At 38.5% G+C, this 24,209-nt stretch overlaps 1 protein-coding gene across 8 annotated transcripts in view; it reads right to left on the reverse strand.

Annotated features, from left to right (window-relative positions):
- The window catches only part of Grik2 (glutamate ionotropic receptor kainate type subunit 2), a 581,876-nt gene that overhangs the window by 552,083 nt on the left and 5,584 nt on the right, over positions 1 to 24,209 (reverse strand). For all 8 annotated transcript variants that reach the window (XM_005070409.4, XM_040733252.1, XM_005070410.4 and 5 more), the window contains exon 2: positions 23,723 to 24,125. In XM_005070409.4, coding sequence (XP_005070466.1) covers positions 23,723 to 23,837 — 115 coding nt within the window. In that variant the 5' untranslated portion in view covers positions 23,838 to 24,125. The remainder of the gene's footprint in view (positions 1 to 23,722; positions 24,126 to 24,209) is intronic.

Raw genomic sequence — 24,209 nt, forward strand, 5'->3', positions numbered from 1 at the left:
CGTGAAGTGGGTATGGATTTGGAAAGAGTTAATGAATGTGAGGTATATATTATCAAAACATATCACATGAAATTCTCAAAAACCTAATAAAAATATTTGAGTTGGCACACCACAAAACTGCACAATAGTAATATAACTATTCTACAGTATTAATTGCACTGAACATTTCTACTAATTTTTATTTTTGTCAGAAAAGATTGGACAGAGTAAGATCTCCAGTGTTTTCTTTATAGAAATGAATGCCAAAGAAGATTAACTTCCCCCTTCTTTTCAAAAATTATAGCCATACATGCTACACATAGTTTTCACAGGAGAAAACAAGCTCCCTTTTTGCTCCTTTATCTGACTTTACACATTTTGCTTCCCTCAGGTCCCTGCCCTCCAAATTTGGGAAAACTTTGCATAGGAAGGGATCTACACTGTCCAAACTGTCAATGTTTTAATGAATACTTCATTAAAAATGAAAAAGCTGCCCTAGTTTGTAAGAAAGATCCTAATTCTCCATGTACACCAGGACACATTGTACCCATAGGCTTGTGATCTACTCTACAGAAATGTGGATAATGAGCTGTATAAGTCAGAATTTGTTCAATTCAGGTTGACCCTAGCTCACCTCTGCTCCTACTAGGACAAATCTCAGCTGAATGTCAGCAAAAGAAAAGGTATCAGACAGCATAGTCTCTTTGGACTGCACAAACTCATTACCCCACATCCACTGACCCACTCTCATTTTCTCCCAATTCCCTGTGCCTAAGCATTCCTCTTCCTCCTATTCGGACCCTGGCCAATATAGAAAAAAACCAATTGGCATAAATAAGAAAATATTGGCCATTAAAGTGTGGTAGCATATTTGCATTTATATTTTCTCTCTGCACATATTCACTCATGCTTATAATTACATATATTTCTCATACATGCATATATGTAATATGCATAGCATATATATAGTTTTTCCAGGGAAACTAGTTTCTCCAAGGACTCCCCTGTACCTATCCAAGCTTAAAATTCTCTAATCTTCAAGACCTGGAATAGCTCAGAGGCTTCCCTTTCTTAACTCACTATGTAAAAACCCAGACACTCATGTCAAACTTCGAGTGGAATTTGTTGCCTTAGTCTTTGGCTTCAATGTTATAATCTCTTTGCTGTTGTAAAAACAACTCTCTCCTCCCTGACTCTCACATTCAGGGGTTCTGGATCAGTCCCATGCTGGCCTCCCAGCTGTCGGTCTGGGCAACCAATGGGGTCCTGAGCAGTGGATCAGTGTTTATCCCTGGAACACTAACAGATATCATGTGTCCATAACACAAAGAGGGATGCTCTCTTAGCCTGGACTCTTAGGGGAGTGCCTAGACCCTACCCTGAGTGAAATGACAAATTCTAGATATACCCTATGTGGAAGGAATTGGCAATAGGGTGGGAGGATGTGGGGATGGTGGGGAGGTGCGGGAGGAGGAGATGGAGAGGGAACTGGGAATGGCATGTAAAACAAGCTATTTAAAATTAAAATAATAATAAAAAAGAAATAAAATACAACTCTCTCCTCAAAGGGGAAGAAGAGGTAATAATAATTTTAAAAATGCTGCAATGAACATTGTAAATATCCCTTAAGATTTCAATTGTTTTGAATGAATAGTCAGAGAAAAGATTGGTTTTTAAAGAGGTTAAGATTCAACATATACAAGGAACTTCTACAGAACAACAGGGATAATAATAATCATATATTAACATTGTAACATGAACAGTGAGTGACCAGACAGTTCTCCAAAGAATACATACAAATTTCCAATAAACACACGAAAAAATAATCAACATTATCTATCAATAAGGGAATGCAAATTAAAACTACAATGAGATACTACCTTACACATGGCAGATTATTATTTTAAAATGTTTTTAAATCATAGTAATGATATTGAGAAATTGGGATGATTTTATATTATTGCTGCCTTGTAAAATGGCATGTCTATGAAGGGAAACAGTATGGATAGGCCATAAAAATCTTTAAAAAACTATAAAAATAACATTTATACACACCTTACCCATCTGAGTATAAAGGGGTTCCATTTGGTCATTCAAATCCAAGTAGTTAAAAAAATTCAGCTGTGTACTAGTAATTGAAAAAACAAAAATGAAAACTAGGGAATGCAAAACTATTCCAAAAACACATGCAAGAGAACACAATCTACTGAATTGATTGCTTTGATATCCTCTGAACTGACAAAGTAGGAATAATACTCAGGTTGGGATTCATTGGTGGAAGTCAGAATCACTGGAAAATGTTCATGCATTATCATGCTAGAGTGCAGAGGCCAATATCCTCTGTGGTAAGACACACTCCACAATCTCACATGGCAACAAATTGTAAATGAGAGAACACTGAAGTGTTAGGGCCATGTAAAAGTCCATATCAATTACTGTAAGAAACTCACATAAAATTTCCACTTAAAAAATGGGCAAAAGACTCCATAGAGAATTCTAAGTGTATCTACACATATTTTCTCATAATTGCTGTTCTTGATTGAATATGATTTGAAATATTCAGTAACTTTTGGAAAATATTAGTAAGGCACCAAAATCACACCATTTGATTTTAATGGTAAGAAAATATTAATGAGGAGGCGATTAAATTTGCATTTAAAAATGACTTCTTTTGCTCAAGTGTGGGATTAGGGCAAACAGGAAAGTCCACAAGCTTTTCTTTCCAAGAATGTACTCATTGAAATTTTTTACTCCAACTATTTCAGTAAAAGGTCTGAACAAGAAGGGAGGACTTCATCAGGTGGGTCATAAAACTGCTCGACATTGTAGAATCACAGCTGTAATGATACTCAAATTAGCTTCCCTAAGGAGGGGATCCTGGCCACAGCCTTTGTTAAGTGCTGTAATGTGTACTGAGTAAAATGAATTATTCATGTAATGCTTGAGCATACTCTGGGAATTTCTGAAGGGCTCTAGGAGAAAAAATATGATTTGTCTTTCTGGCAATGAGAAGAATCTGAATCCTGAATTCAAGCGAATAATAACATCCAAGAGCAGCCTGCATTGATTTCATAACCTTTAGGAACCCTCCTCCATATTAAAATGGAGGAATCTAATTCAATCACTGGAATATGAGCCTATGCTGATTATCTGAACACTCTACTCTAGTCTCAGAAGTGGGGCATCCACTCCTAATTCCCGATGGTGTTTGATTTACCTTTTATGAAGTCTACAACTACTTCTTTTTGTATACGAGAGTCATTTCTTCTGCAGCAAGGCCAGAATTACACATGGGAATATAATTCAAATTAAGTATTAATAATATGAGCAATCTTTTTAATGTCATGAGAAAGTGTCTTCTGTACTTAAAAGATAAGCTGTTACAAAGTTCCCTTCCTCTTTCTGCATGTTCTAAGTTTAATGGTGTCATAAATATTCTGAAAGATTTCTAACTTGGTAGGAGTAGAAGGCAGGATATCGAAACCAGATTCAGTATTCATTTACATATTTTTTAAATTTTATTTTCAAGATGCCATTCAACATAAGTTTTCCTTTTGGTGGTCATAATTCACTGATAATTTCAGAAAAGCTAGGCTGTGTTCACGCTACATAACTTGTGGTCTAATGAAGTTTTGAGAAAGGCTGTCCAGTAAGAATTTAAAATATGAACCCAAATATTTATGACTTTAAAATCTTCAAGAATTGTTATTTTGGTGAATGGAAGAGGACTAGGAATTTCTCATTTTCTCCCTTTGGGAGTGACAAGTAATGATGAAACATATGTTAAAGGGCACCATACCTCAGCCATGAGAAGACTGCACACTGCCCTTCATACCCATAGACCCCTGTTGCTGCCTCTTCCATCAAGGGCACTAAATCTGTTTTAACTTCTAGGCTGCAAAAAAGCAATATCAGCATCCAATTCATTCTGAACAAATTGCCAAATGAAGAAAGTCCTAGAATAAAATTTCTTCTGAATCCTTGTGATTTGCCAAACAAATGGAGTTCATTTGTGCAGAAAGTAGCAGCAGCTGAGTAGCTGGTTCAGTTAGGTGAGAGGAGCTGACCAAGCCTTAATTCAGTAAAACTATTCTTGTGTTCTTACATAAGGACTTATTTCCTCTTTACTATTCCAGCATGTCCTCAATCTGAGCAGAATACCCAATGGCAATAGAATGAGGGACCAGAAAGGAAGGAAAACCAAAAAGTCTGTATTGATGACACTAACCCATAGCACTTCAAAACCAGAGTAAATGTACAGAGAAGTCTAGAGAAAACTATGGAACTTCTGAGTCTGACACTAGCAGGAGTTGAAGACTGAAGTCTCTCACTTATCTTCCTGGAGCCTTGGTTTCCTCACTCTTTCAATTGCAACGAAGCAATCATTCAGACTGTTAGATGAAATCATGTTTTAAAATTCCTTCACAGCACCTTTCGTATGAAATACTTGAGAGAGCACAACTGTCACTGTCATTAAATTTATCATTACAATTATCATGTTGATACTGAGCTGCTCTCTAGAGACAAGCTATGATGTTTGTTCTTCTATGTATTCTCTGCATATAAAAAATAAACCATAATTGAAAAGGAGACTGCTTGAAAGGTATTTTAAAAGTAACTTAGCTCTTCCTACTAAGGCAGATATCCTTGCTACTGTAGACAACATCTACTCTAGTGAAGCACAGAATCTATATATTCTTACAACCAAACAGTAGTGAAGGGCAACAAAGTTCAACTAAAATCTGTTGAATAGACAAGAACATAGGACATAATTAAAATTCTAAACAAACTTCCAAGTCATCAATATTAGGGACATTTGGAGAAACTTACTTATCCTTTCTCAACTACTGCCTCCTTGTATGTAAAAAGAAGGTAAAAGAAACTGTTTTGCATGGTTACTTATGACAGAGAAAATAAACAATATATTTATTAAATGAATATTACTTAATATTATTTAATTATGAACTAAGGCAGCATATGAGGCAATCACACTATATTATTGTCTCACTATTTCACCTAACTAGTCATATCTTTGTGTTGACTTAGTGCCTAAAATGTGATCACTTAGCTACTTCAGTCATACTTGCACATACATAGGGAGTGCCCAAGTATACTCACAGGAATCTGCACTAGCTTGTATGCCATTGGTGACTTAAGATAGTGACTATGCAAAGATGGGAAGAGCAACACTGCGACAGGATAATGATGAGCATAAGTAGGTGAGAAGCAGGTTATACAAAGGTGAAGGGATGCTAGGAAGATATGAGAAAGAAGAAAAAGACAAAGCAACATGTGTCTGCCAGAATGAATCATAAAGTCAAAGAGAAGCTGAAAATGCACAGTGATCTCATCTTTCCTGTCCTGGATATGGCTAACTAATATTCACCTCTGTTCCTAAATTCTAGGGAAATCATATGGTCAGTCATGATGTTAAAACAAACAAACAAACAGCATTATAAATAAGTTCTAGAAAGAATTTTAAGTCTCCTTAACACATCATTTTGGTCCTGTTACTGGGGTTCTCAACCAAAGGAAGGAAAATGGAAAAGAGCATGAGCTGAATGGATCGGTTTCTTACAATTTCATGAATACAATTTTGCAGAGGCTGTGAAGAAAAGGGTTTTCCCACTGAACTGATGTTGAGAACAGACTTCTCTTACGGAACTTTAAGGAAGCAGGAACTTATAGGTTAATTGATGAAAAGATTCTCTCATTGGGAAGAAACCTAGCTTCCTTCAGCTGTACTATTTTCAACCTCAAAGAAATTCCCCCAAAGAACCTCTTGGATAGATCATGTGCGCAGACATCATCATGATCAAACATGAAGACAGAGACTAAAGAAAGGAGACAATCATTTGCAAAGCAAAGAGTCTTGGGATTCTACAAAGTAATGTCTTTAATTATGAAAACTTGAATCCAATATTTTCCAAATGTCGATAGAAAATGCAATCATCACTCCATCCCTCTATGTACAATCTAGCAGAATCCATGAAGGGGCTGTTACACTCTGCGTATATCAGTTTATATAAACGGATCATTTTATCTACCACAAAAGCAGCCCTGCATATCTGTGGAGATTCTAGGCTTATGTTAGGATGATAATAGAAATACAAACACGTTGTAAAATATTGCCCATTACTTCCAGAATCACTACAGCAATACCCAAGCCAAGTAGCACAGAAAATTCCTAACACACTATGCAATTCAGCTGCAGTTCATCATTGCCACTATAATTACAGGTGCCTGCATGCCTTCATCCTTTCAGATCTGTGGATAAAAGCCCAAGGCTGAATTTGTATCTCAGCTTCACAGAAGCTGAAGCTAGTAGTCAATAAACACAAAGAACAGAACCTGACAGGCAGACTCTTGCAGAATACAGAGCTACATACTGTTCAAAAGCTTCTCCAATCCCAAATATCTGAGAAGGCAAAAAGTGAGGTGGACTGGATTTTTCCAAAAAGCAGAATTTATTTCATATAATCCTAGAACAAACACATAAGCCAGAAGTGATTAAGCTTATTTCTCAAGAAAGAACTGAAGGTCAAGGTTTGAGTAACGTTTCAAAAGTGGTCCTGGAGTCAAATTGTTTTTCTATACACATTTCCATGGCTCTTCTGGAATAGTCTAATAGCTGCAGGCAAAAGTAGATTATTAACAGTTATGGTTTTCATAATTTAAAAATATATCTCAACAGCTAATGCATGGCAATCTTCAAAAGAGAATTTTGTAGTCCTATGATTTAAAGGAGGACACAGTTTAAAGTGGCTATATCTGTGTGCCAGAAGATCAGGAAATATTAACCTTGTGAGAAAACTGAGAGGATTAAGAATAATTCCTGAAAATTTTTAAAAAGAAGGACCATTTACAAGGGCACAGAGTGTGTGGCAGCAAAAGTCTCTCTACAACTCCCAGCTTATTGAAATGCTGAGGTTGATTCTACTGAAGCCACATGGAAAGTCACCTTCTCACACATGAGCAGGCCACCCTAGGCCAGCTCTACTGGATTAACACTGAACCCACTTTCCTGAGTAAACTTGAGAGCTTGGTTATAGTGCCCTCCCAAATATGGGACATGAGGCAATCAACTTCACTTTTCTATACACAGTGAACAAGTGTGGTCTGCATCAGAAGTTCTAGTTGAACATTTTATAGCATTGTACTAGTGACCTGTGAAGCTTTAATACTCCCAACTTTCAAAAATATAATCTCAAGTTAATTGAACAAATAAATTCACTATTTAAAAGAATTCCTAAAGGAGTGAGGGGGGAAAGAACTGAGTAAACTCACCTAGCCAGAAACCCTGAGGAATTACCCATTTCAAAATGTTAATTGTTATGTGGAGGTGGCTTTTGAAGTTCAATTTAATTTCCTGAAAGACTCAAACAACTCTATTTCCCTACAGAAAATAATTAAGCATCAAGGATAATAGTGTGATCAGCAAGTGCGATGTGGAATTTGCTTAGCAAATCAGAAGGGGAAGAATCCTGTTCACAACACTATATGACTCCTTGTCCCATCATGTGACGACCAACACGGAGCAAGCTTGGGCAAAGAGACTGCACTCCAAAGGGCCAGCCTGGTATATACTTAGTAATTACAGACATTGCCCTTTGTGCTTCAAAGATGATCTTATCTCTCCCAGAGTGGTATAGAGACTCAGGTTTCTATATGTCACTCTTTATGTCCTCATATAAATAAAGCTCTGTACCTTGATATCTGAGATGATTCCATGGTTCATTAATTTAGGATTATATTGCCACCACACGGACTTTTGGAAAGTGGCTGTATCCTGAAAGCTCTAGTGTAATCAATAGATTAATGTCTTGGTAGTTTTATGACATTGTGGCTCACTGAGAATTTGTGAAAATAAGGATGTGAGGTTTAGGTGAACATGTGGCTCTGTGATCTCTATCTCTGTCTCTTTCTGTCTGTCTCTCTCTCTGTCTGTCTCTCTGTCTGTCTCTCTGTCTCTGTCTCTGTCTCTGTCTCTGTCTCTGTCTCTCTCTCTCTCTCTCTCTCTCTCTCCTCTCCCTCTCCTCCTACAACTTTCTATGAAACCAGAGGTTAGCATTTGTTCTACTAGGCCTAATACGTCATGATGTCTTTCCTCCATATAGGCACAAAGAAATCTGACCAAATGACTAGAACTAAAACTTCTGCAACCACAAGCCTAAATAATATCTTAAAATTCCTTTACATTGTTCCCCTCAGGTATTTCTCACAGAAATACAGAATAGACTAACACAGAGTAAGTATATCACAAGTGTGGCCATGAAGTTACTGTTCCTGTCAATGTGATTCCAAAACATTTAGAAAGGGTTCCTGAGGTAGATTTGGGAAAGTTTGGAGAAGTGAGAAGGAGAACCCAGAATCCTGATAGGAATATGGATAGTTTCTCAGCTGTGTTTCCTGTTGCTTTGACAAAAAGATAACCTGATAGTAGTTACTTAAGAAAGCAAGGGTTTCTTGACAACAGTTCCCTGTTAACTTTCATCATAGTGGGAAACTCAGAGTGACAGGAGGTTGAGTGACATAATAACATCGAATTCAACATGATGAACACAGAGTAATGAATATGTGAACACAGTACAGCTCTCCCTTGCCACTTATATAGTCTATGACATCAGCTGGATCATGGTGGCCCTTCCACTTAAATCAATGTAATCAAGACAATACCCCACAGGCATACTCACACGTTCATCTCCTAAGTGATTCTGAATCTTGTCAAGTTGACAGTTATGCTACCTATTACAGATGGTGAGCACTTTGCTCATGAAGTTTCATAGAGGAGTAAGGACAGTATAGGGCAATGTACTAGATACTATGTATGTTACCTATCAAATAAGCTATCTACATTTTTCCATCTCCTAAGGCTTAATGTGTGAATAAACTAGAAGATAATAGATTAATTAATTTGGCAAAGAAAATCTCATGGAAGTCCATCATTCAGGTGGTTACACAGTTATTAGATGATGCTTATGTCAGGTTACCAGTGAGAATAACAAGAAAATATAATATCAGAAAGACAAAACTCTATCTACGAGGCTTCATTAACCTTGATCCCCAAGCCACTGGATGCTGGCATGTCGAAGAATGCAGATCGAACCATGTATACTGCCATGCACAAAACTTAAGTACAAATGGATCAAAGACCTCAACATAAATCCAGCCACACTGAACCTCTTAGAAGAGAAAGTGGGTGGTACCCTTGAAAGAATTGGTACAGGAGACAGCTTCCTGAATATAAGACCAGTAGCACGGGCAGTGAGAACAACAATTAATAAATGGGACTTCCTGAAACTGGGAAGCTTCTGTAAGACAAAGGACACAGTCAGCAAGACAAAAAGGCAGCCCACAGAATAGGAAAAAAGATTCACTAACCCCACATCTGACAGAGGGCTGGTTTCCAAAATTTACAAAGAACTCAAGAAGCAAGTCTCCAAAACACCAAAGGATCCAATTAAAAAGTGGGCTACAGAACTAAATAAAGAATTTTCAATAGTGGAGTCTAAAATGGCTGAGAGGCACATGAGAAAGTGCTCAACATCCTTAGCAATCCAGGAAATGCAAATCAAAACAACTCTAAGACACCATCTCACTCCTGTCAGAATGGCTAAAATCAAAAACACCGAAGACAGTTTATGCTGGAGAGGATGTGGTGAAAGGGGAACACTCCTCCACTGCTGGTGGGAGTGCCAACTTGTACAGCCACTTTGGAAATCAGTATGGAGATTCCTCAGAAAAATGGGAATAAACCTACCACAAGATCCAGCAACTCCACTCTTAGGCATATATCCAAAAGATGCCCATTCATACAACAAGGATGTCTGTTCCACTATGTTCATAGCAGCATTATTTGTAATAGCCAGAACTTGGAAGCAACCTAGATGCCCCTCAACAGTAGAGTGGATAGAGAAAATTTGGTACATTTACACAATGGAGTACTATTCAGCAGAAAAAAATAATGGAATACTGAAATTTGCAGGCAAATGGATTGCACTAGAAGAAACTATCCTGAGCAAGGTAACCCAGTCACAAAAAGAGAAACATGGCATGTACTCTCTCATATATGGATTTTAGACATAGGTCTCGGGAGTCCCAGCCTACAATCCCATGGCCAGAGAGTCTGGGAAACAGAAACTTCATTCAGTGGCTGATGGAAGAGGAGGCAGACTCCCATGGCTAAGCACTGAGCTGAACTCAAGTAATCCAGTGACAGAGAGGGATGATGGATGACCAAAGGGATTAAGACTGGGCTGGTTTAACCCTCAGAAAGAGCTGACCTGACAAGGGTTAGCTCTGGAATCCCAGACTGATGCCTGTGAATCCTGCATGGGACTGATCAAGACCCCCTGAATGTGGGTGTCAGTGAGGAGGCCTAGGTAATCTATTGAGCCTTGGGTAGTAGATCAGTATTTATCCCAGTTATACAAATGGACTTTGGACTCCCATCCAACAATGTGAGATGCACTCTCACTCTGAACTCTTGGAGGAGGGTCTAGGCCCTGCCCTGGATGAAATGACAAACTATGGACACCCCCATGGAGGGCCTCACCCTCCCTGGGGAAATGAGGGGATATTGAGGGCTTGGTGGGAGGGCATGGGAGGAGGGGAGGGAAACAGGGCGGGACCTGGAGTTGACATGTGAAGCAACCTTGTTTCTAATTTAAATTTAAATTTGAAAACAAAAAAATATATATGCATATATATATATATATATATATGTATATATAAAGAAAGACAAAACCTTGCAGTGTGATTAAACTGTCCAGTGTAAAGTTGTGACAAAGGATCCAGAAATAGAGCAATTGCAGGAGGCCAAGCACTGGAATACTTTGCTGTAGAAAAACAGTAAAGATGGTTTGAGAACACCCCAGGAATCAATGATCAACCCTTCACAACACCAAGGGTGTAAAAATGTAGTCACATCTGAGAGACTCTTAGAAGAGTTCACTGTAGTAACCCCCTACCCACAAAGGGCCTCCTGTGAGTTGCTGCTACAAGATTATTTCACCATGCTCAGCTGGTTATTGTAGTCACTTGTGCAAATGCAGCAGTCATCTCATGAGCTATCTATGTGATGCTGACTTTGGAAACATATAGAATGTAAAACTTAAGGGGTCATGAAAGCTTCCATTCAAACTGCAAGGAAAAGTACTGGGGGTCCAAAATATACACCTTTGATGAGGATAATGGATTAAGCTACTGGAATAAAGGTAAATATTCAGTGGAAACCCCTAGAAGTTAGAGATGCTAGAGATAACAAACTTCTTCAAAGAGAGGCCAAGTGGTAAAGCTACAAGTATGGAACTGCCCCAAGGTAGTGTCTAGCACTGAACAATGAGTCAAGTGTTTTTGAATAAATAATTGAAAATATGAAAAAATAAAAATTAAGGTGGAATATACAATGCTTTAACAAACTCATACGTCTATGCATCTAATGGTATAATTTCCACATATTCAAGAATAAATGTTTCCAAATATAAATATGTATTGTTAAGTTACACTAAACCAAAAGTAAGTTTTCTAAGGTATAAGTTAGCGAGTAATCATTACAGGCTTCTTTAGTGGAAATTTGAAAAGAAATAAGGTCCCACAACCATACATCATCTTAGACAGTATTTATAAAACAACACCTGTTTAAGATCCCATTGGGCTATGGTGTTAGTTTGTATGAATATTACAAGTGCTCAGGTTTAAAGAATGAGTCATTCCTTCAGAGGCCTGCTGACAGCACAACAATGTCTTCTATGAGTGATATAATAACCAAACTCCAGCCATTATCTACCAACTTTATTCATTATTTTGCATAATTTAGACATAGGTATCAACTGTAAATCCAAATCCTTTCCATTATAAATACAGAGGAAGTAAGTTAAATATTATAAAACCCACGATCATCTAATTCAAAAAATTATTCTCAACTTACATGGAGGAGTTTTATTTTTTGTTGTTGTTTTTCTGTTAAGCACAGTTACTTAGAGGAAGCAAGGAAGGGCTGACACCATAAAACTATGAAATTCTCTCAAAATACTGAGAGATAAATTGAACCAAAAACACAAAGAATTTTAATACTGCAAACTATAAAATACTATATGAAAGAAACTAAAGAAAAATAGAAAAAAATCCCAAATCCATGAAAAACTGAGTGATCTTCAACCACAGAAACTTCACCTTGGGGAGTTGGGAATTTATTTAAAGCCTCTTAATTTCTAATGTGAAAAACAAAGTTGACAACTATTCAGCCAAAGAAATTGTCTAATTAATGCTTGAATTTATGAGGGTGAACACCTATTTAAAAATATACATTTTGAACTAAATAAAACTCAGCTCAAATCTTAAAATGTAATTGATATGTGGAATTAAAGGAAGACAAATAAATCTAGACAATTCAAACATTAATGAAGCAACTTAAAGAGAAACCCAAAACTTATGCTTAAAACTAAACATATTTTATAATACTAAGCTTCAGTCTACTTCCACTTTAAGTACTCAAGATTTCCTCTGATATTTTTGCAAAGTAATCATTTAAAAACTCAGTGTTTAGCCAGGCGGATCTCTGTGAGTTCGAGGTTGGGCTGGACCAACAGCCTCCAAAACAATACAGAGAAACCCTGTCTCGTAAAACCAAAAAAACACAAAACAAAACAAAACAAAACAAAAAAAACTTAGTGTTTGCTTGTTTGCTATGTTATGGTGGCATATGCCTTTAATCCTATCACTCGGGAGTCAGATGCTGATGAATCTCCAAGAGCTAGAGGCCAGCCAGCCTGATCCAGGTCAGGCAGTGTTACTTAGTGAGACAATGCCAAGACAGAAAGAAAGAGAAGAAAGAGAGAGAGAGAGAGAGAGAGAGAGAGAGAGAGAGAGAGAAACCCATAAACAGACATAAAACAAAAATAAACTAATAAATAAAATCTGGATATCCTCAACAGCCAGAAAATTTTTCTAATCAAAATCATGTTATAAACACTTTAAATGAATTTTTCTATATATAATATCATATGTAATTGATTTTATTATCCAAATGGTCTAATCATTCTTGTTGGGATAACATTTGTTGAGAGAACTGGGGTTGTTCATCATTCATTTCTCCCTACCCACTTCTATGCTCATTCCTCAACACTGGGTTAGAACATTAAAAAGATAACTAACAGTACCTTTGAGTAGTCCTAGGAAACAACGATGAGGCAAGTTGTGCAGGGCAACATCACATTCTGCTCACAAGAAAGGGGAGCTCTGAATTATTGCCTAGGACAAGTCCTTGGTGAAGTAGTGAGTATAACCACTGAATGAGTCTTCTTGTTCATCTCAAACAACTGTAGCATATTAGAATGTTTGAGTCTTTACTGAATCATCATAAATGGCCAAAGCACTGTCACCAGCACACTTTTGAGCTCTGAGTAAAATTGCTTTATTATATTCTAAAGTGAAAAATAAAGCATAGTTTCAAGCAAGCATGGCCTTTTAGAAATGGTTCCTGTGTGTATGTACCCGCAAAGAAACAGAAAGCCTTTAGCTACCTGACTCAGCATAACCTCTTTGATTATTAGTTTACTTTGCTTCACACTTACTTTCTGGGTATTTGAGAAGAGCAGTTAAAGTGATGATATGGAAAAACCTAAGAGAATCTATGGAACTTCCCATCTCTAATCAACAAATAATAAATTTGTTGTTACTCAAGGAAGCTTTTCTGTTTTTTTGTAATAGATTTCGGTGCATTTCAAAAAGAATTATCAAGATTACTTTAGAAAAATATATTACCTTAAAGATTTAATCACAGTTTTAAGAAATTGAGCAAAGAGTTCATGAGTAATAACAAACAGTACTTTATTTCACATGTACATATTAAATCACCAATGTAATTTCAATTAAAATAAAACCTTTACAAACAAGAAATGTGAAGCTCTATGCATTCTCCTATTAATTCCCACACCCTTGAAACTAAACAGATGGAAAGCAATAAGCATTCTCCAGTAAGGAGATTTAATTATCCTTCCTAATTTATGACTATCATAAGAGTAAAACTTAGACTGCTAAACTCATAACCCAGGTTCTTGAGTTTCTATATAGTATAGAGCTATTCCACTAAAATATTTTAATTTTTATCTTAAATTCGATGCTAAAATACTTATGAGTTAACACAAATTATGCACATAATGGTGTGTATAATTTTAATTACATACACAGATATAAGTTGAAAATATCAGGTCCTAAGGCTGTCTTAGAACATGGCATAGAATACTGAGATTCCCTGCAGACAATTTATTATACCCTTCAAAGAAGGAAGTAATACTTTAAAATTGTCCTCCAATGCACTTTCCTTCAGATTAACTGACAAACTTCCTGGGTATACCACCTGCTCTGGCCACCTGCTAATGAAACAACCCTTATTTCCTTTCGTGATGGGTTATTGTATGCCCCAATTTGATTGCGCTACTGTTTACCAGGTATTTGATCAAGCATTCTGGGTGTGACTGGAAAGATGCCTCTTGGTGAAGTTCACATTTGAATAATAGGGAAAGCAGATTGCCCTCCCTAAGGCTCCTGTTTCTCTGGAGACCATGGCTAATGCATCCTGCAGTTTCAGATCAAAAGCTTTTTCCCCTCAGTACTGGAGTTTAATTTCCTTACACTCTACCACTGAGGCATATCCCAATCACATAGTGTCTTATAGATACCAATGATTGCCAGTGTTGTTGACCCACGCCTTTAATCTCAGCATTTGAGAGGCAGAGGCAGGTAGATCTCTGACTTCCAAGCCAGTGTGGTCTACAGAGTGAGTTCCATGGCAGACTCCAAAGTTACAGAGAAACCCTATCTTGAAACAAACAAACAACAGATTCCAATGATAAAGGAGAGGAGTCAGTCCTTGTGTCTATTTCAGTCATATAATCAAAGGAGACCCACTAGTTCTTTATCTTGGCTAGGAACATCTAAAAAACAAAAGAAATTATTAGAATGTATTCCAGAACCTACACAGGTGTTCAAACCCTATAACCTAGATACTAAAGCTCTACACAATCAGGATCATATTTATGTCACTAAAGAGCCTGTTCATTATGTCTCATAAAGCTTTCCTTTTAATTCATTCTAAATTCTTTCTCTCAGGGAATTCTGCCTCATTTTCCCCATTTTCTTATAACAAAAATCTCAATTACTATAAAATTCAAGTGTATAACAACTTACTTTTAAGAAGATTCTAATATATTTATTGTGTTGATGGTATATAATATGCATATACCTTTTCTCTTTAAATGTATAGTAGCAGATGCTTAAAGTTAGAACCTCCATGTTCAAATCCTATTTCTTAATTTCCTGACAGTATTTGTTGAATGAATAGATGTGACAAAAGTTTTAAGCACTGGGAAAGAAGGGCAAAACCAGGTAGAAATAGACCAACAAAGGCTAATAACCTATGAGAACATTCTGTGAAGGAAAGATGGGGAGAAAAGTTTTAAAATGTCTAGGAAGCTAATACAATCTACTAATTTCCCTTCAAACTGATACAAAGCAGGGGAGGCAAAGATTACACGGAGAAAATGGCATCATTCATGGAAAGTGTCATTAGCCTGATCAAAAGCTGTACAGCCCATGAGCAGGTTTCTTAACTGTCCCTGTGGATACATCTCTAAACTTAGAAGACTAGACTTGGTCTCTGAAGTCCACTTACTTCAGGTAAGTTAGGGTCCTATAGCTTTCATTTATCTTAAGAGTACCCATTTGATTTCTCCATTATAGAGAAGGAAGGGCTTGAACATATGAGGATCTGCTATATCATTCATACAGATGCAGATATTTTAATAACTAAAAAGAAAGATCAAGAAAGCCAATATCCCAGATACAAAATATCTGTGAATATGCTAGAACTTTAAAAGTGGAAGCTTTCTTTAACATCTTCTTTGCTTATTTTACCACTTAAAATAAGCTATGTCCCCAGAGCATAGAAGAATGGTGAACTAAAAGTAGAAATGAAAACTAGAGGCAATACCTTCCAGATGCTTGCTTAATTTACTGATGGAAACTTAACTGGCTTACTTCTTAAAAGGTGGATAACATTTATGGTGGGTTTTTTTTTGTGATTTGGAGAAAATATGTCTATATAATGGCATTGATATCTTATTTAAAATAATCACATATGCTCAAAGATTAGAACAAAAACTGTTAAAAAGATAATTTGCAAAATTCTGAGGTGTGTGGTAGTGATTCCAGAAAGCATGCCATTTTGCAGCTGTCCTTTCTAAGTCTCCAATTCCTATCAGGGCTCATCAGTGTGTACTCCACTAGGCACCCAGGATTCTTTTTTCTGAGAATCTCTGTCACACACTGGATCAGCTGATCTACTAAGCTCTTGGGACTATCTACCTTCTCTCTCAGCATATATGTCTGTAAAAACAAGGCCATGGAAGACAGCAAGCAGTCAAAAAGAATGACTGATAAAATTACATGCACCAGGAGAGAAAATGTCTGAAAGACAAATTTTTCAGATTTTCACACACGGCCTGCTGCCTGGAGTAACCTGGCTAGCTATAAAATATGGGAGAGGCTGTTCATTTTTAATTGGAGAATAAATGGTTTAAATTGATCAATAAAAATAAGACTAAGAGCAAATGAGCACCACTACCATTGAACAAAATCTCCAATGCTCAGATACAAACTAAAATATACTTGAAAAATAAAATCTCTACAGAAGGTTTTATGGATCTTCTCTAACCACTTACTCACATGACTGAATTTTGATCTTTATCAGAGTAGCTAATTCTTTGGTATTACAGATGTGAACCAAAAGGGAGATACGTTTCCCTACTTATATATATCAATGAAAATCAGGTGATCCTTCGAGACCCCGAACAATATAAAATAGGCTGGGGAAAGAAAGCAGGTGACTTTGGGGATCTATCCTGTCTACTACGATTTGGGTTTGTAAAATTCAGATTTTCAAAACAATTTCCAAAACTGTATACAATTAAATGTTTGAATCTTTACACTTGGAAATTGATATTTTTATATTTCTATGGAAATATGAAAGGAATTGGCAACTTGGAGTAGGCAATTCTAGATGAGACAAGGGAAATGAATATGTCCACAATAGGCCAAAAGGCAGAATGGTGATTTTTTTCATCTTGGCACTGACCATACCTGAAACTTCCCAAGGCAAAAAAGAAATTATTCCTTTGGAACTGGGGCAAGGGAAAGAACATAAAGGCACTCAACTTTAGTGGCTAGAATGTTAAACAGATTGCAAATGCTTCCCTAAGACAAAGATCAGTATTTCAAAGACAAAACAAAAGGGTCTAATATTTGTTACTGTCATGAAATTGCAGAAAAGAAAAAAGCTTCAATTGCTGTCATCCGCTTCCCTATGACAAGCAAGCTTTGTTTCTAAGGGGAAAAATGACAACAACAAAACACGCAAAGAGAAGTCAAGCTTGCTTTCTTGCATTATTGTTTTATGCTTACAACAAAGGGCAGATTTATCCTGGCAACTTACCCTTTACATGCTTTTTATACTCAAAAAATTAAAATGTTCTTAGCTTTTGAGATGAGCGAGACCTGTAAATCCATTTATTAAGTCAAGTCTTCAAAATATTTCTTTATTGAAACTTGGTCCTAAACCTAGGTTCACAGTACATGATGAAGCTCTAAGGAAGACTTACTTAACCTACATTAAATCTTGATAATACATTAATGAGTCTTTTAAAGGGATAATTTTAATTCCCCAATCTTCAACCATAAAGACTATATAGTGCTAATCTGCCTTGCCCTTTCAATTAAACTTGTTAAGGGCTTTCTATTTAGTCAGCACCATGAATGGGCCATTAAAATTCTTGTTCGGTAAGAGTTGTGTTCAGTGCTCTGTTGTTTTAAATTCCATTAAATCCAAATGGTCTTTATCGCCCCATGACCACTGTGACTTCAATCAGCCAATTTAATTACCTTACACAATTGTCAGAAGAAGCAGCAAAGAAAAACAAGAAACCATATGACGTTATCAGATGGAAGTCTACCTCTCCGGTGTTTAATCTAGACTCATCAATAATGATTATGTGCACCTACTTCCTTCCTTCAAGGGGGTTTTCACCTTTCCTTTCATATTAAGGTGTAGAATTTAAGATTCATTCAGAGCACTTTTAATGCTTTTGATAAGTGGACTAGAGAATGAAAGCCCTAGAAGATAAATCTTCACTACTCAAAAAAAAAAAAATAAAAGCAACATGTGCATCACAACACATGGTATCATGACAGTAAAAATATCTGTACACCTTGAGTACTATGCATGCAGCAGATAATAATTTACATCTATTAAGTTTGAAAGAAAGTAGACTTTATTTGACTCTATGTGTAAAAATGGGCCTAGTATACAAATAGACTTTGGGAGCCCACTCAACTTAGAGGGATACTCTCTCAGCCTAGACTCACATGATACGACAGACTTTGAAGATTCCCCATGGAAGGCCTCACCCTCCCTAGGGAGCTGAAATGGGACAGGATAGGGGGCTAGTGAAGGGCAGGGGAGGAGGAAGGGGAGAGGGAAATGGGATCTTTCTATTTTAAATTAAAAAAAGAAAAAATTTCAAGAAATATATAGAATTGAGGCTACAATAACAGAGTAAAGTCATAACACAGTCATGTGTATGCATAAATGTTAAACTTGTATGACAAATGAGGAAAGCATTTTCTTTTTTGGAAATTATAATAACTAAATACCATAAAAGATTATGTCATCTTATCACAGACAACACTTTATAATCTGGGGAATAGATTTGAAAAGTTCTGATAGTCAACACTGCATTGGCATTCATCTATAGTCGTGATTCCCAACCTGTGGGTCATGACCCCTTTGGCAAACCTCTATCTCCAAAAATATTATTCCATAACAGTAGCAAAATTACAGTTATAAAAATAATTTTATACTTGGGATCATCACAACATGAGGAACTATATTAAAGGGCAGAAGCACTGTGTGAAACCAATTTACATTAACTTTCCTCGCAGAGTAAATGTTGAATCAGTGACATTATAAAATCTCTGAATGAACACATTTACTGATCACTTAAATTGAAACAAAAGCCTAACTTCTCTGAAGAAATGTCCATTGACCTATAAACCCTTGTTCACTTATAAGAGATAGTGCTACAATCCCAGAAAACACCATTGAGTTCAATGGGACTGGGTGGAAAGCTGTTTCGAGGACAGAAAGATAAATTTTCAAAGTCATTTTCTGAAATCATTGTGCTTCCCTTGATGGATCACATTAAGTTATTCTTTGATGCTTTAAAACTAAGCTAGAATATATATGTATATGTATGTATGTATGTATAAAAGGATCTTTATAAAATGCACCGTCGTTGGAGATTCTAGCAGATTTTTCTGTCCTGCTATCCAGAGCTCAGGTGAGCAACTTTTTATTCTTTTCAGAGATACTGACTGCTATCACTCCCATCCCCTTTTCTCAAGAGTCAGTTTTCAAGCTCCTAGACATAGGCCACTCCTCCTTCCCTCCCACTTTACCACCCAAAGGAAGAAAAATCTCTTTCAAAGAACTTGTGGCAAGTGGCAACTTCCCAGCTCTCAGTCACTGTGCTCAGTTCCTGGATGGTGCAGTACATTTGCCAGGAAGCCTTGTCTATGGGAGTACAGGAAATTTTCCACAAGAACCGATTTCATTCCCTCCAAGGTGTGGGTTTCATCAAGTGGACTGCTCCTGACTGTGCCTTCATCTAGGGGTTGTACACCAGGTATGTAAAACTATGGCAGTGGGTGGCAACTGGCTGGTCTATAGTGCTAAGAAAAATCACAGGACATCTGGGAAGGAAGACCTAAACTCGGAAAGTTTTGAACAAAAACACTCCACGGACTGGCTTAAGAAAAAAATAAAGTTAGGCAAAAACATCAAGTGGTAAGAAATGACCGAACATTTGTTCAGCTTACTGGAAAGGGCTGTTTTGGAGAAAGAGCTCAGTTTGAAAGGTTTGGTTGATGTCTGTGCTCTCAGCGTCCTAAATGGCAATTCTAGTTAAGAGTCTGAATAATCAGACCTCTAGATCAGAGTAGCAGTTTGGGGTGTGGTGACAATAAAGAGGAAGCACAAACAAGCCAAAGCCCAGAGAGGTAAACCAGGACAGAAAGAAAGCCTGTATGCAGCTGCCTCTTCGGGGACTGGGGGAAGAACAAATAAGAAGCAGCCTGAAGAGAAGGACCCTCCTAAGTGACAGAAGCTACCTTTTAGGCAGAAATGTGACTCCAGAGCCTAGGCAGAAATGTGACTCCAGAGCCTAACTCTCAGGACCACACTGACTAGAGTATCCTGTTGGCCCACTCTCAGATACAGCTGCACAAGAACAAAGGTACCTCATTTCCATATGGCTGGGCACTGGTGTGAGGTCCTGGGGGGCAGGCAGTGGTGGGCTTTGTGCCCCATGCAGCAGGCTGCAGATATCTCACCTGACCTGGGCTTGGGGCCCAAGTTTCTGCAGCACAGCTTACCCCTGGAAAACATGCCCTCTCTACCCCCTGCCCGGGGTGGGGGCACTCTCTGAAGAAGCCACTTTGTGTCTCAGGTTCCGAAGTAATGAGATCCTTATGCCCAGGTTCCTCAGCCCAGTGACCAATAGGTAAAACCTAGCCAACACTTGGGTGCCCTTCCTCACTACCTCATGTGGCCTTTCAGTTTTGGGAAAGTGCCTGGGGTCAGCAGAGCAGAGCGATTTGCCTAACAGCTAACACTATGCACAGTTTCCTGCCTGGTGACAGGAAAGGGGTGTTCCTGGGTGCAGCTGCAAAGTTTTCTTCAGTACTAGAAAGTCGCTGCGGCAGAGATAGTGACAGTGCACCCACACACACCCTGAACCCCTCCCACTCTACTGCAGCTCTATGGTTTAGGGCTGGGAGAGAAAAGCCTGAAGGAGAGGATAACCTAGAGAAGGCAGAATAGAAAGAAAAATGAAGGTACTTCAGGTCAAGAGACCCTGAGCTGTGGGGAGGCCTGGCTTTCCAAGAGGTGATAAGAAGAGGAAGGGTCAAGTCTGTTGTGGGCAGGGAGAAGAACAGCTCAGAACATATGAGGGTGAATTTTCATCCTCAACTGGGAAAGAGGAGTCAGCATGACTTCAAGCCAGCTTCACGGTTGCCATAGCGCTAAACAGAAGCCCCAGAAGCCTGGCAGCCCCAAGCCTTTCTCTGGGTCAGACTGTAGCCTCACCCTAAACTGCCTCCTGTGACAGACCTGAGGCAGGGAGGTGGCTTTCAGCCACATCTAGCTGTCTGCCACTGCCCAAGGATAACTGCCCAACAATGATTCCAACGTTTTCTTCCCAGGGTATGAGGCCAGCAATGATTGAGTTTTAGAGCCAAAGTTTAAAATAAATATTTTCAAAAAGTACTTATAGGCTCTTAACTAACCATTCAATCCACTCAGTACTTTTTTTACCCCGGAAGAACAAAAAATTCCCACTGCTTCATCAAAAGAGTCTCAACAGGGAAATGTTCCAATGATTACGACTATACAGAATCCTTTCTGGTAAGTCAGGTCAGATTTAGAGAAAATGGATCTCCAGGGGGAAGACATTTGATGATGATGTAGAAGAATGGGCCATCTACAAAGTAGGATGTTGGTCTAGGGTGTGAATGGACAGGTCTGGCGATCTTCACCTAGTGTCCTGTTTCTTAAGGATACTTTTGGAGTTTGCCAAGAAAAGCACGCTCCCATGCATTCCCGTGCGCATGTGTGTGTGTGTGTGTCTGTGTGTGTGTGTGCGTGTGTGTGTGTGTGTGTGTGTGTTACATTTTAGACAGATTATAGATTTCTGGAGAAGCTAGGCTCTTGTGTGTCTGTTCTTTTGGAAAGCTGCTACATTGCCACAGACACCAAGATTTTTAATATGAAGATATGAAATGATCAGCAAATGTAACAATCTAATGATTCAGCAAATATTATGCTGCAAGACCAGAGCAGCAATAATTAAATCTTGAGAGTATTAGTGGCAGTCTTCAGGCCCAATTCATCCTTTCCCAAATCATGTACATTCTTACCAGTGCACACTCATTCACAAACACACATGAGAAGATATGCAAGATCTCTTTAGTACTTTGAATTAAATATTTGGGGGGATTCCCATGCTTGGGGCCAAGTTGGTGTGGCACACATGTCATACATATCTTCACACAATCCCCAGGAAAATAGGGACTTATTTAATTCTATCTAAAGAAGCAAACATTCCTGTGGATGCTTGTTGCTAAGAGCAACATGCTTAAGTACCATCTAAAGACTGAAGAAAGAAGCAAAATACTCAAGACATAATCTAGCTGTACTCTGCTGTCTCATGTTACTACCAGTCTTCTTGACTGTAGAGGACATATGGGGAGGAGACTACCTTTTCAAATTTATATAAAAGCATTTCTATTTTATTTCTACAAAGCTTGGGGAAGGCGGTGAATTTTAGCACTAGAGAAAGATCACTTGGGAAAAATAGGAGATGCTGCTAGTATTTCAGACAAGACAGGCAACCTCTGCTACATATCAGAGAGAATAGCTTTATGTGTCTACTTTTATTCAAAGACACACACTCTGTATTTAGGTTCCCTACCCTCTCTGGCTTCGATCCCCTTTGAGCTGACAGAGAGAAGACTCTTTGATTGGGAGCTCAAGCCCCTTGACTTTCTCCTCCTTTGCAATGCCTATCTTCAGGAAACTTTCCTTGCTGAGTTCTGAGCTCCCTAAAAACATCCCAGATGGTCATGGATAGCCACTGTGATGCCCCACACTTCAACTCCTTCAAGCAGACCTTTGGACCAGAGGATGGACTGGAAGGCCACATTAAAATTTTTTCTTCAAGAGAGAAAGAAGCCTAGATTCTTGGGAAAGCTATAAACTTCTCAAATCTAGGATCTTTTATCCACATCAAAGTGAAACAAAGATGCACTCAGAAACCCACACTCAATTCCCCTCCTCTCTCTGCCCTCACCTCCAGTTACTACCATTCCTCATTTGTTAGGTTGGGATTCTGTGCTATGGGGGTGGGGTGGGGTGTGAGCTGTGAAAGAACTCAGCAAGTTACAAAAAACAACGACAAGACAAACAACAAGCCTGTCATGATTCCTATTTTGCTGCACTGAGTGGCATCTTCCCACTATTAAATAAAGCCTTAAATGGCATAGCATTATTTCTCAAAACTCGGCATATGAGAAAGACCGCAAAGGAAAGAAAAACATTAAATTGACCAATTTTCTTCTCTTACAGAAGAAATCAGAAGGACTGGTGCCTTAGAGTTACAAGAGAGGACCTAGGCAGGTCTGGGCAGAGCGGACAGATGCAACTCATGAAAGAGTTATCAGACATTAACTCATCAGTAGCACAAGCTGCAGGTTTCCCAGCCCTAGTGCTCACTTTGGCTCAGACCACACCAGGAAGGCAGGTGGAAGGTTCCCGGGGAGACCAAAGCATCCTAGGCTGGTTGTGCCCTCATCACCACTGTCCCCGTGACGGGCAGCGGTAAGGTAATGTATTGGCCAGTAGTAACAGGAACTAGCACCTCCTTCAACTTCTCGGGGCACAAAATTAAAAAACAAAATAAAATAAGAAGATAAATACAGAACGAGGATAAATGAAAGCAGGGGGCGGTTTTTAAAATCCGGGAAGGAGCCGGTGTGGAAGCCGAAAGCCCACGCCAAGCAGAGCGACTGCCTGTTTACATCCGGCGCCTCGGATCCCACACAGGCGCTGGTGAGATGCAGGGAATCTTACCGAATCTTAAAACATGTGTGGTTCCTTGAGAATATCCGATCCCCAGTAAGCAGAGCAGGACTTTAATGAAGCGACTGAAGACTAGATTACTTAGAAATCGGGAGATAATCTTCATGATGTTTCCGAGCCTGCGCGCGCGCAGCACCCACTTCCCCGATCTAGCGTTAGGCTCCGGGTTTGTACGAGAAGGAGGATGCCTGGAGTAGTGGCCGCAGACACAATCACGGCATGGTCACAGAAAGAAGAAGGAGTCTCCGCTTCCCAAGCCCATTAGCAGTCGTTGCATGTTCTTCATTCACTGCGCCAAGAAGCAAGCTTCTACTGCAAGGGATGGTGGGACATCCATGTTAGTCTGGGAGCATCCGGGAGAAATCCAGCAAGCACAATGTCCGGCCACGCGAGCCTGGGTGAGCACAAGAAAAGGAAAATCAATAGGAAGTCCAGCCCTGCAACCACTAGTTATCGAAAGCTAGTCACAGTCCCAACA

This window comes from Mesocricetus auratus, unplaced genomic scaffold (assembly GCF_017639785.1).
Source record: "Mesocricetus auratus isolate SY011 unplaced genomic scaffold, BCM_Maur_2.0 Super-Scaffold_100029, whole genome shotgun sequence".
In the NCBI taxonomy this organism is placed as follows: Eukaryota; Metazoa; Chordata; class Mammalia; order Rodentia; family Cricetidae; genus Mesocricetus; species Mesocricetus auratus.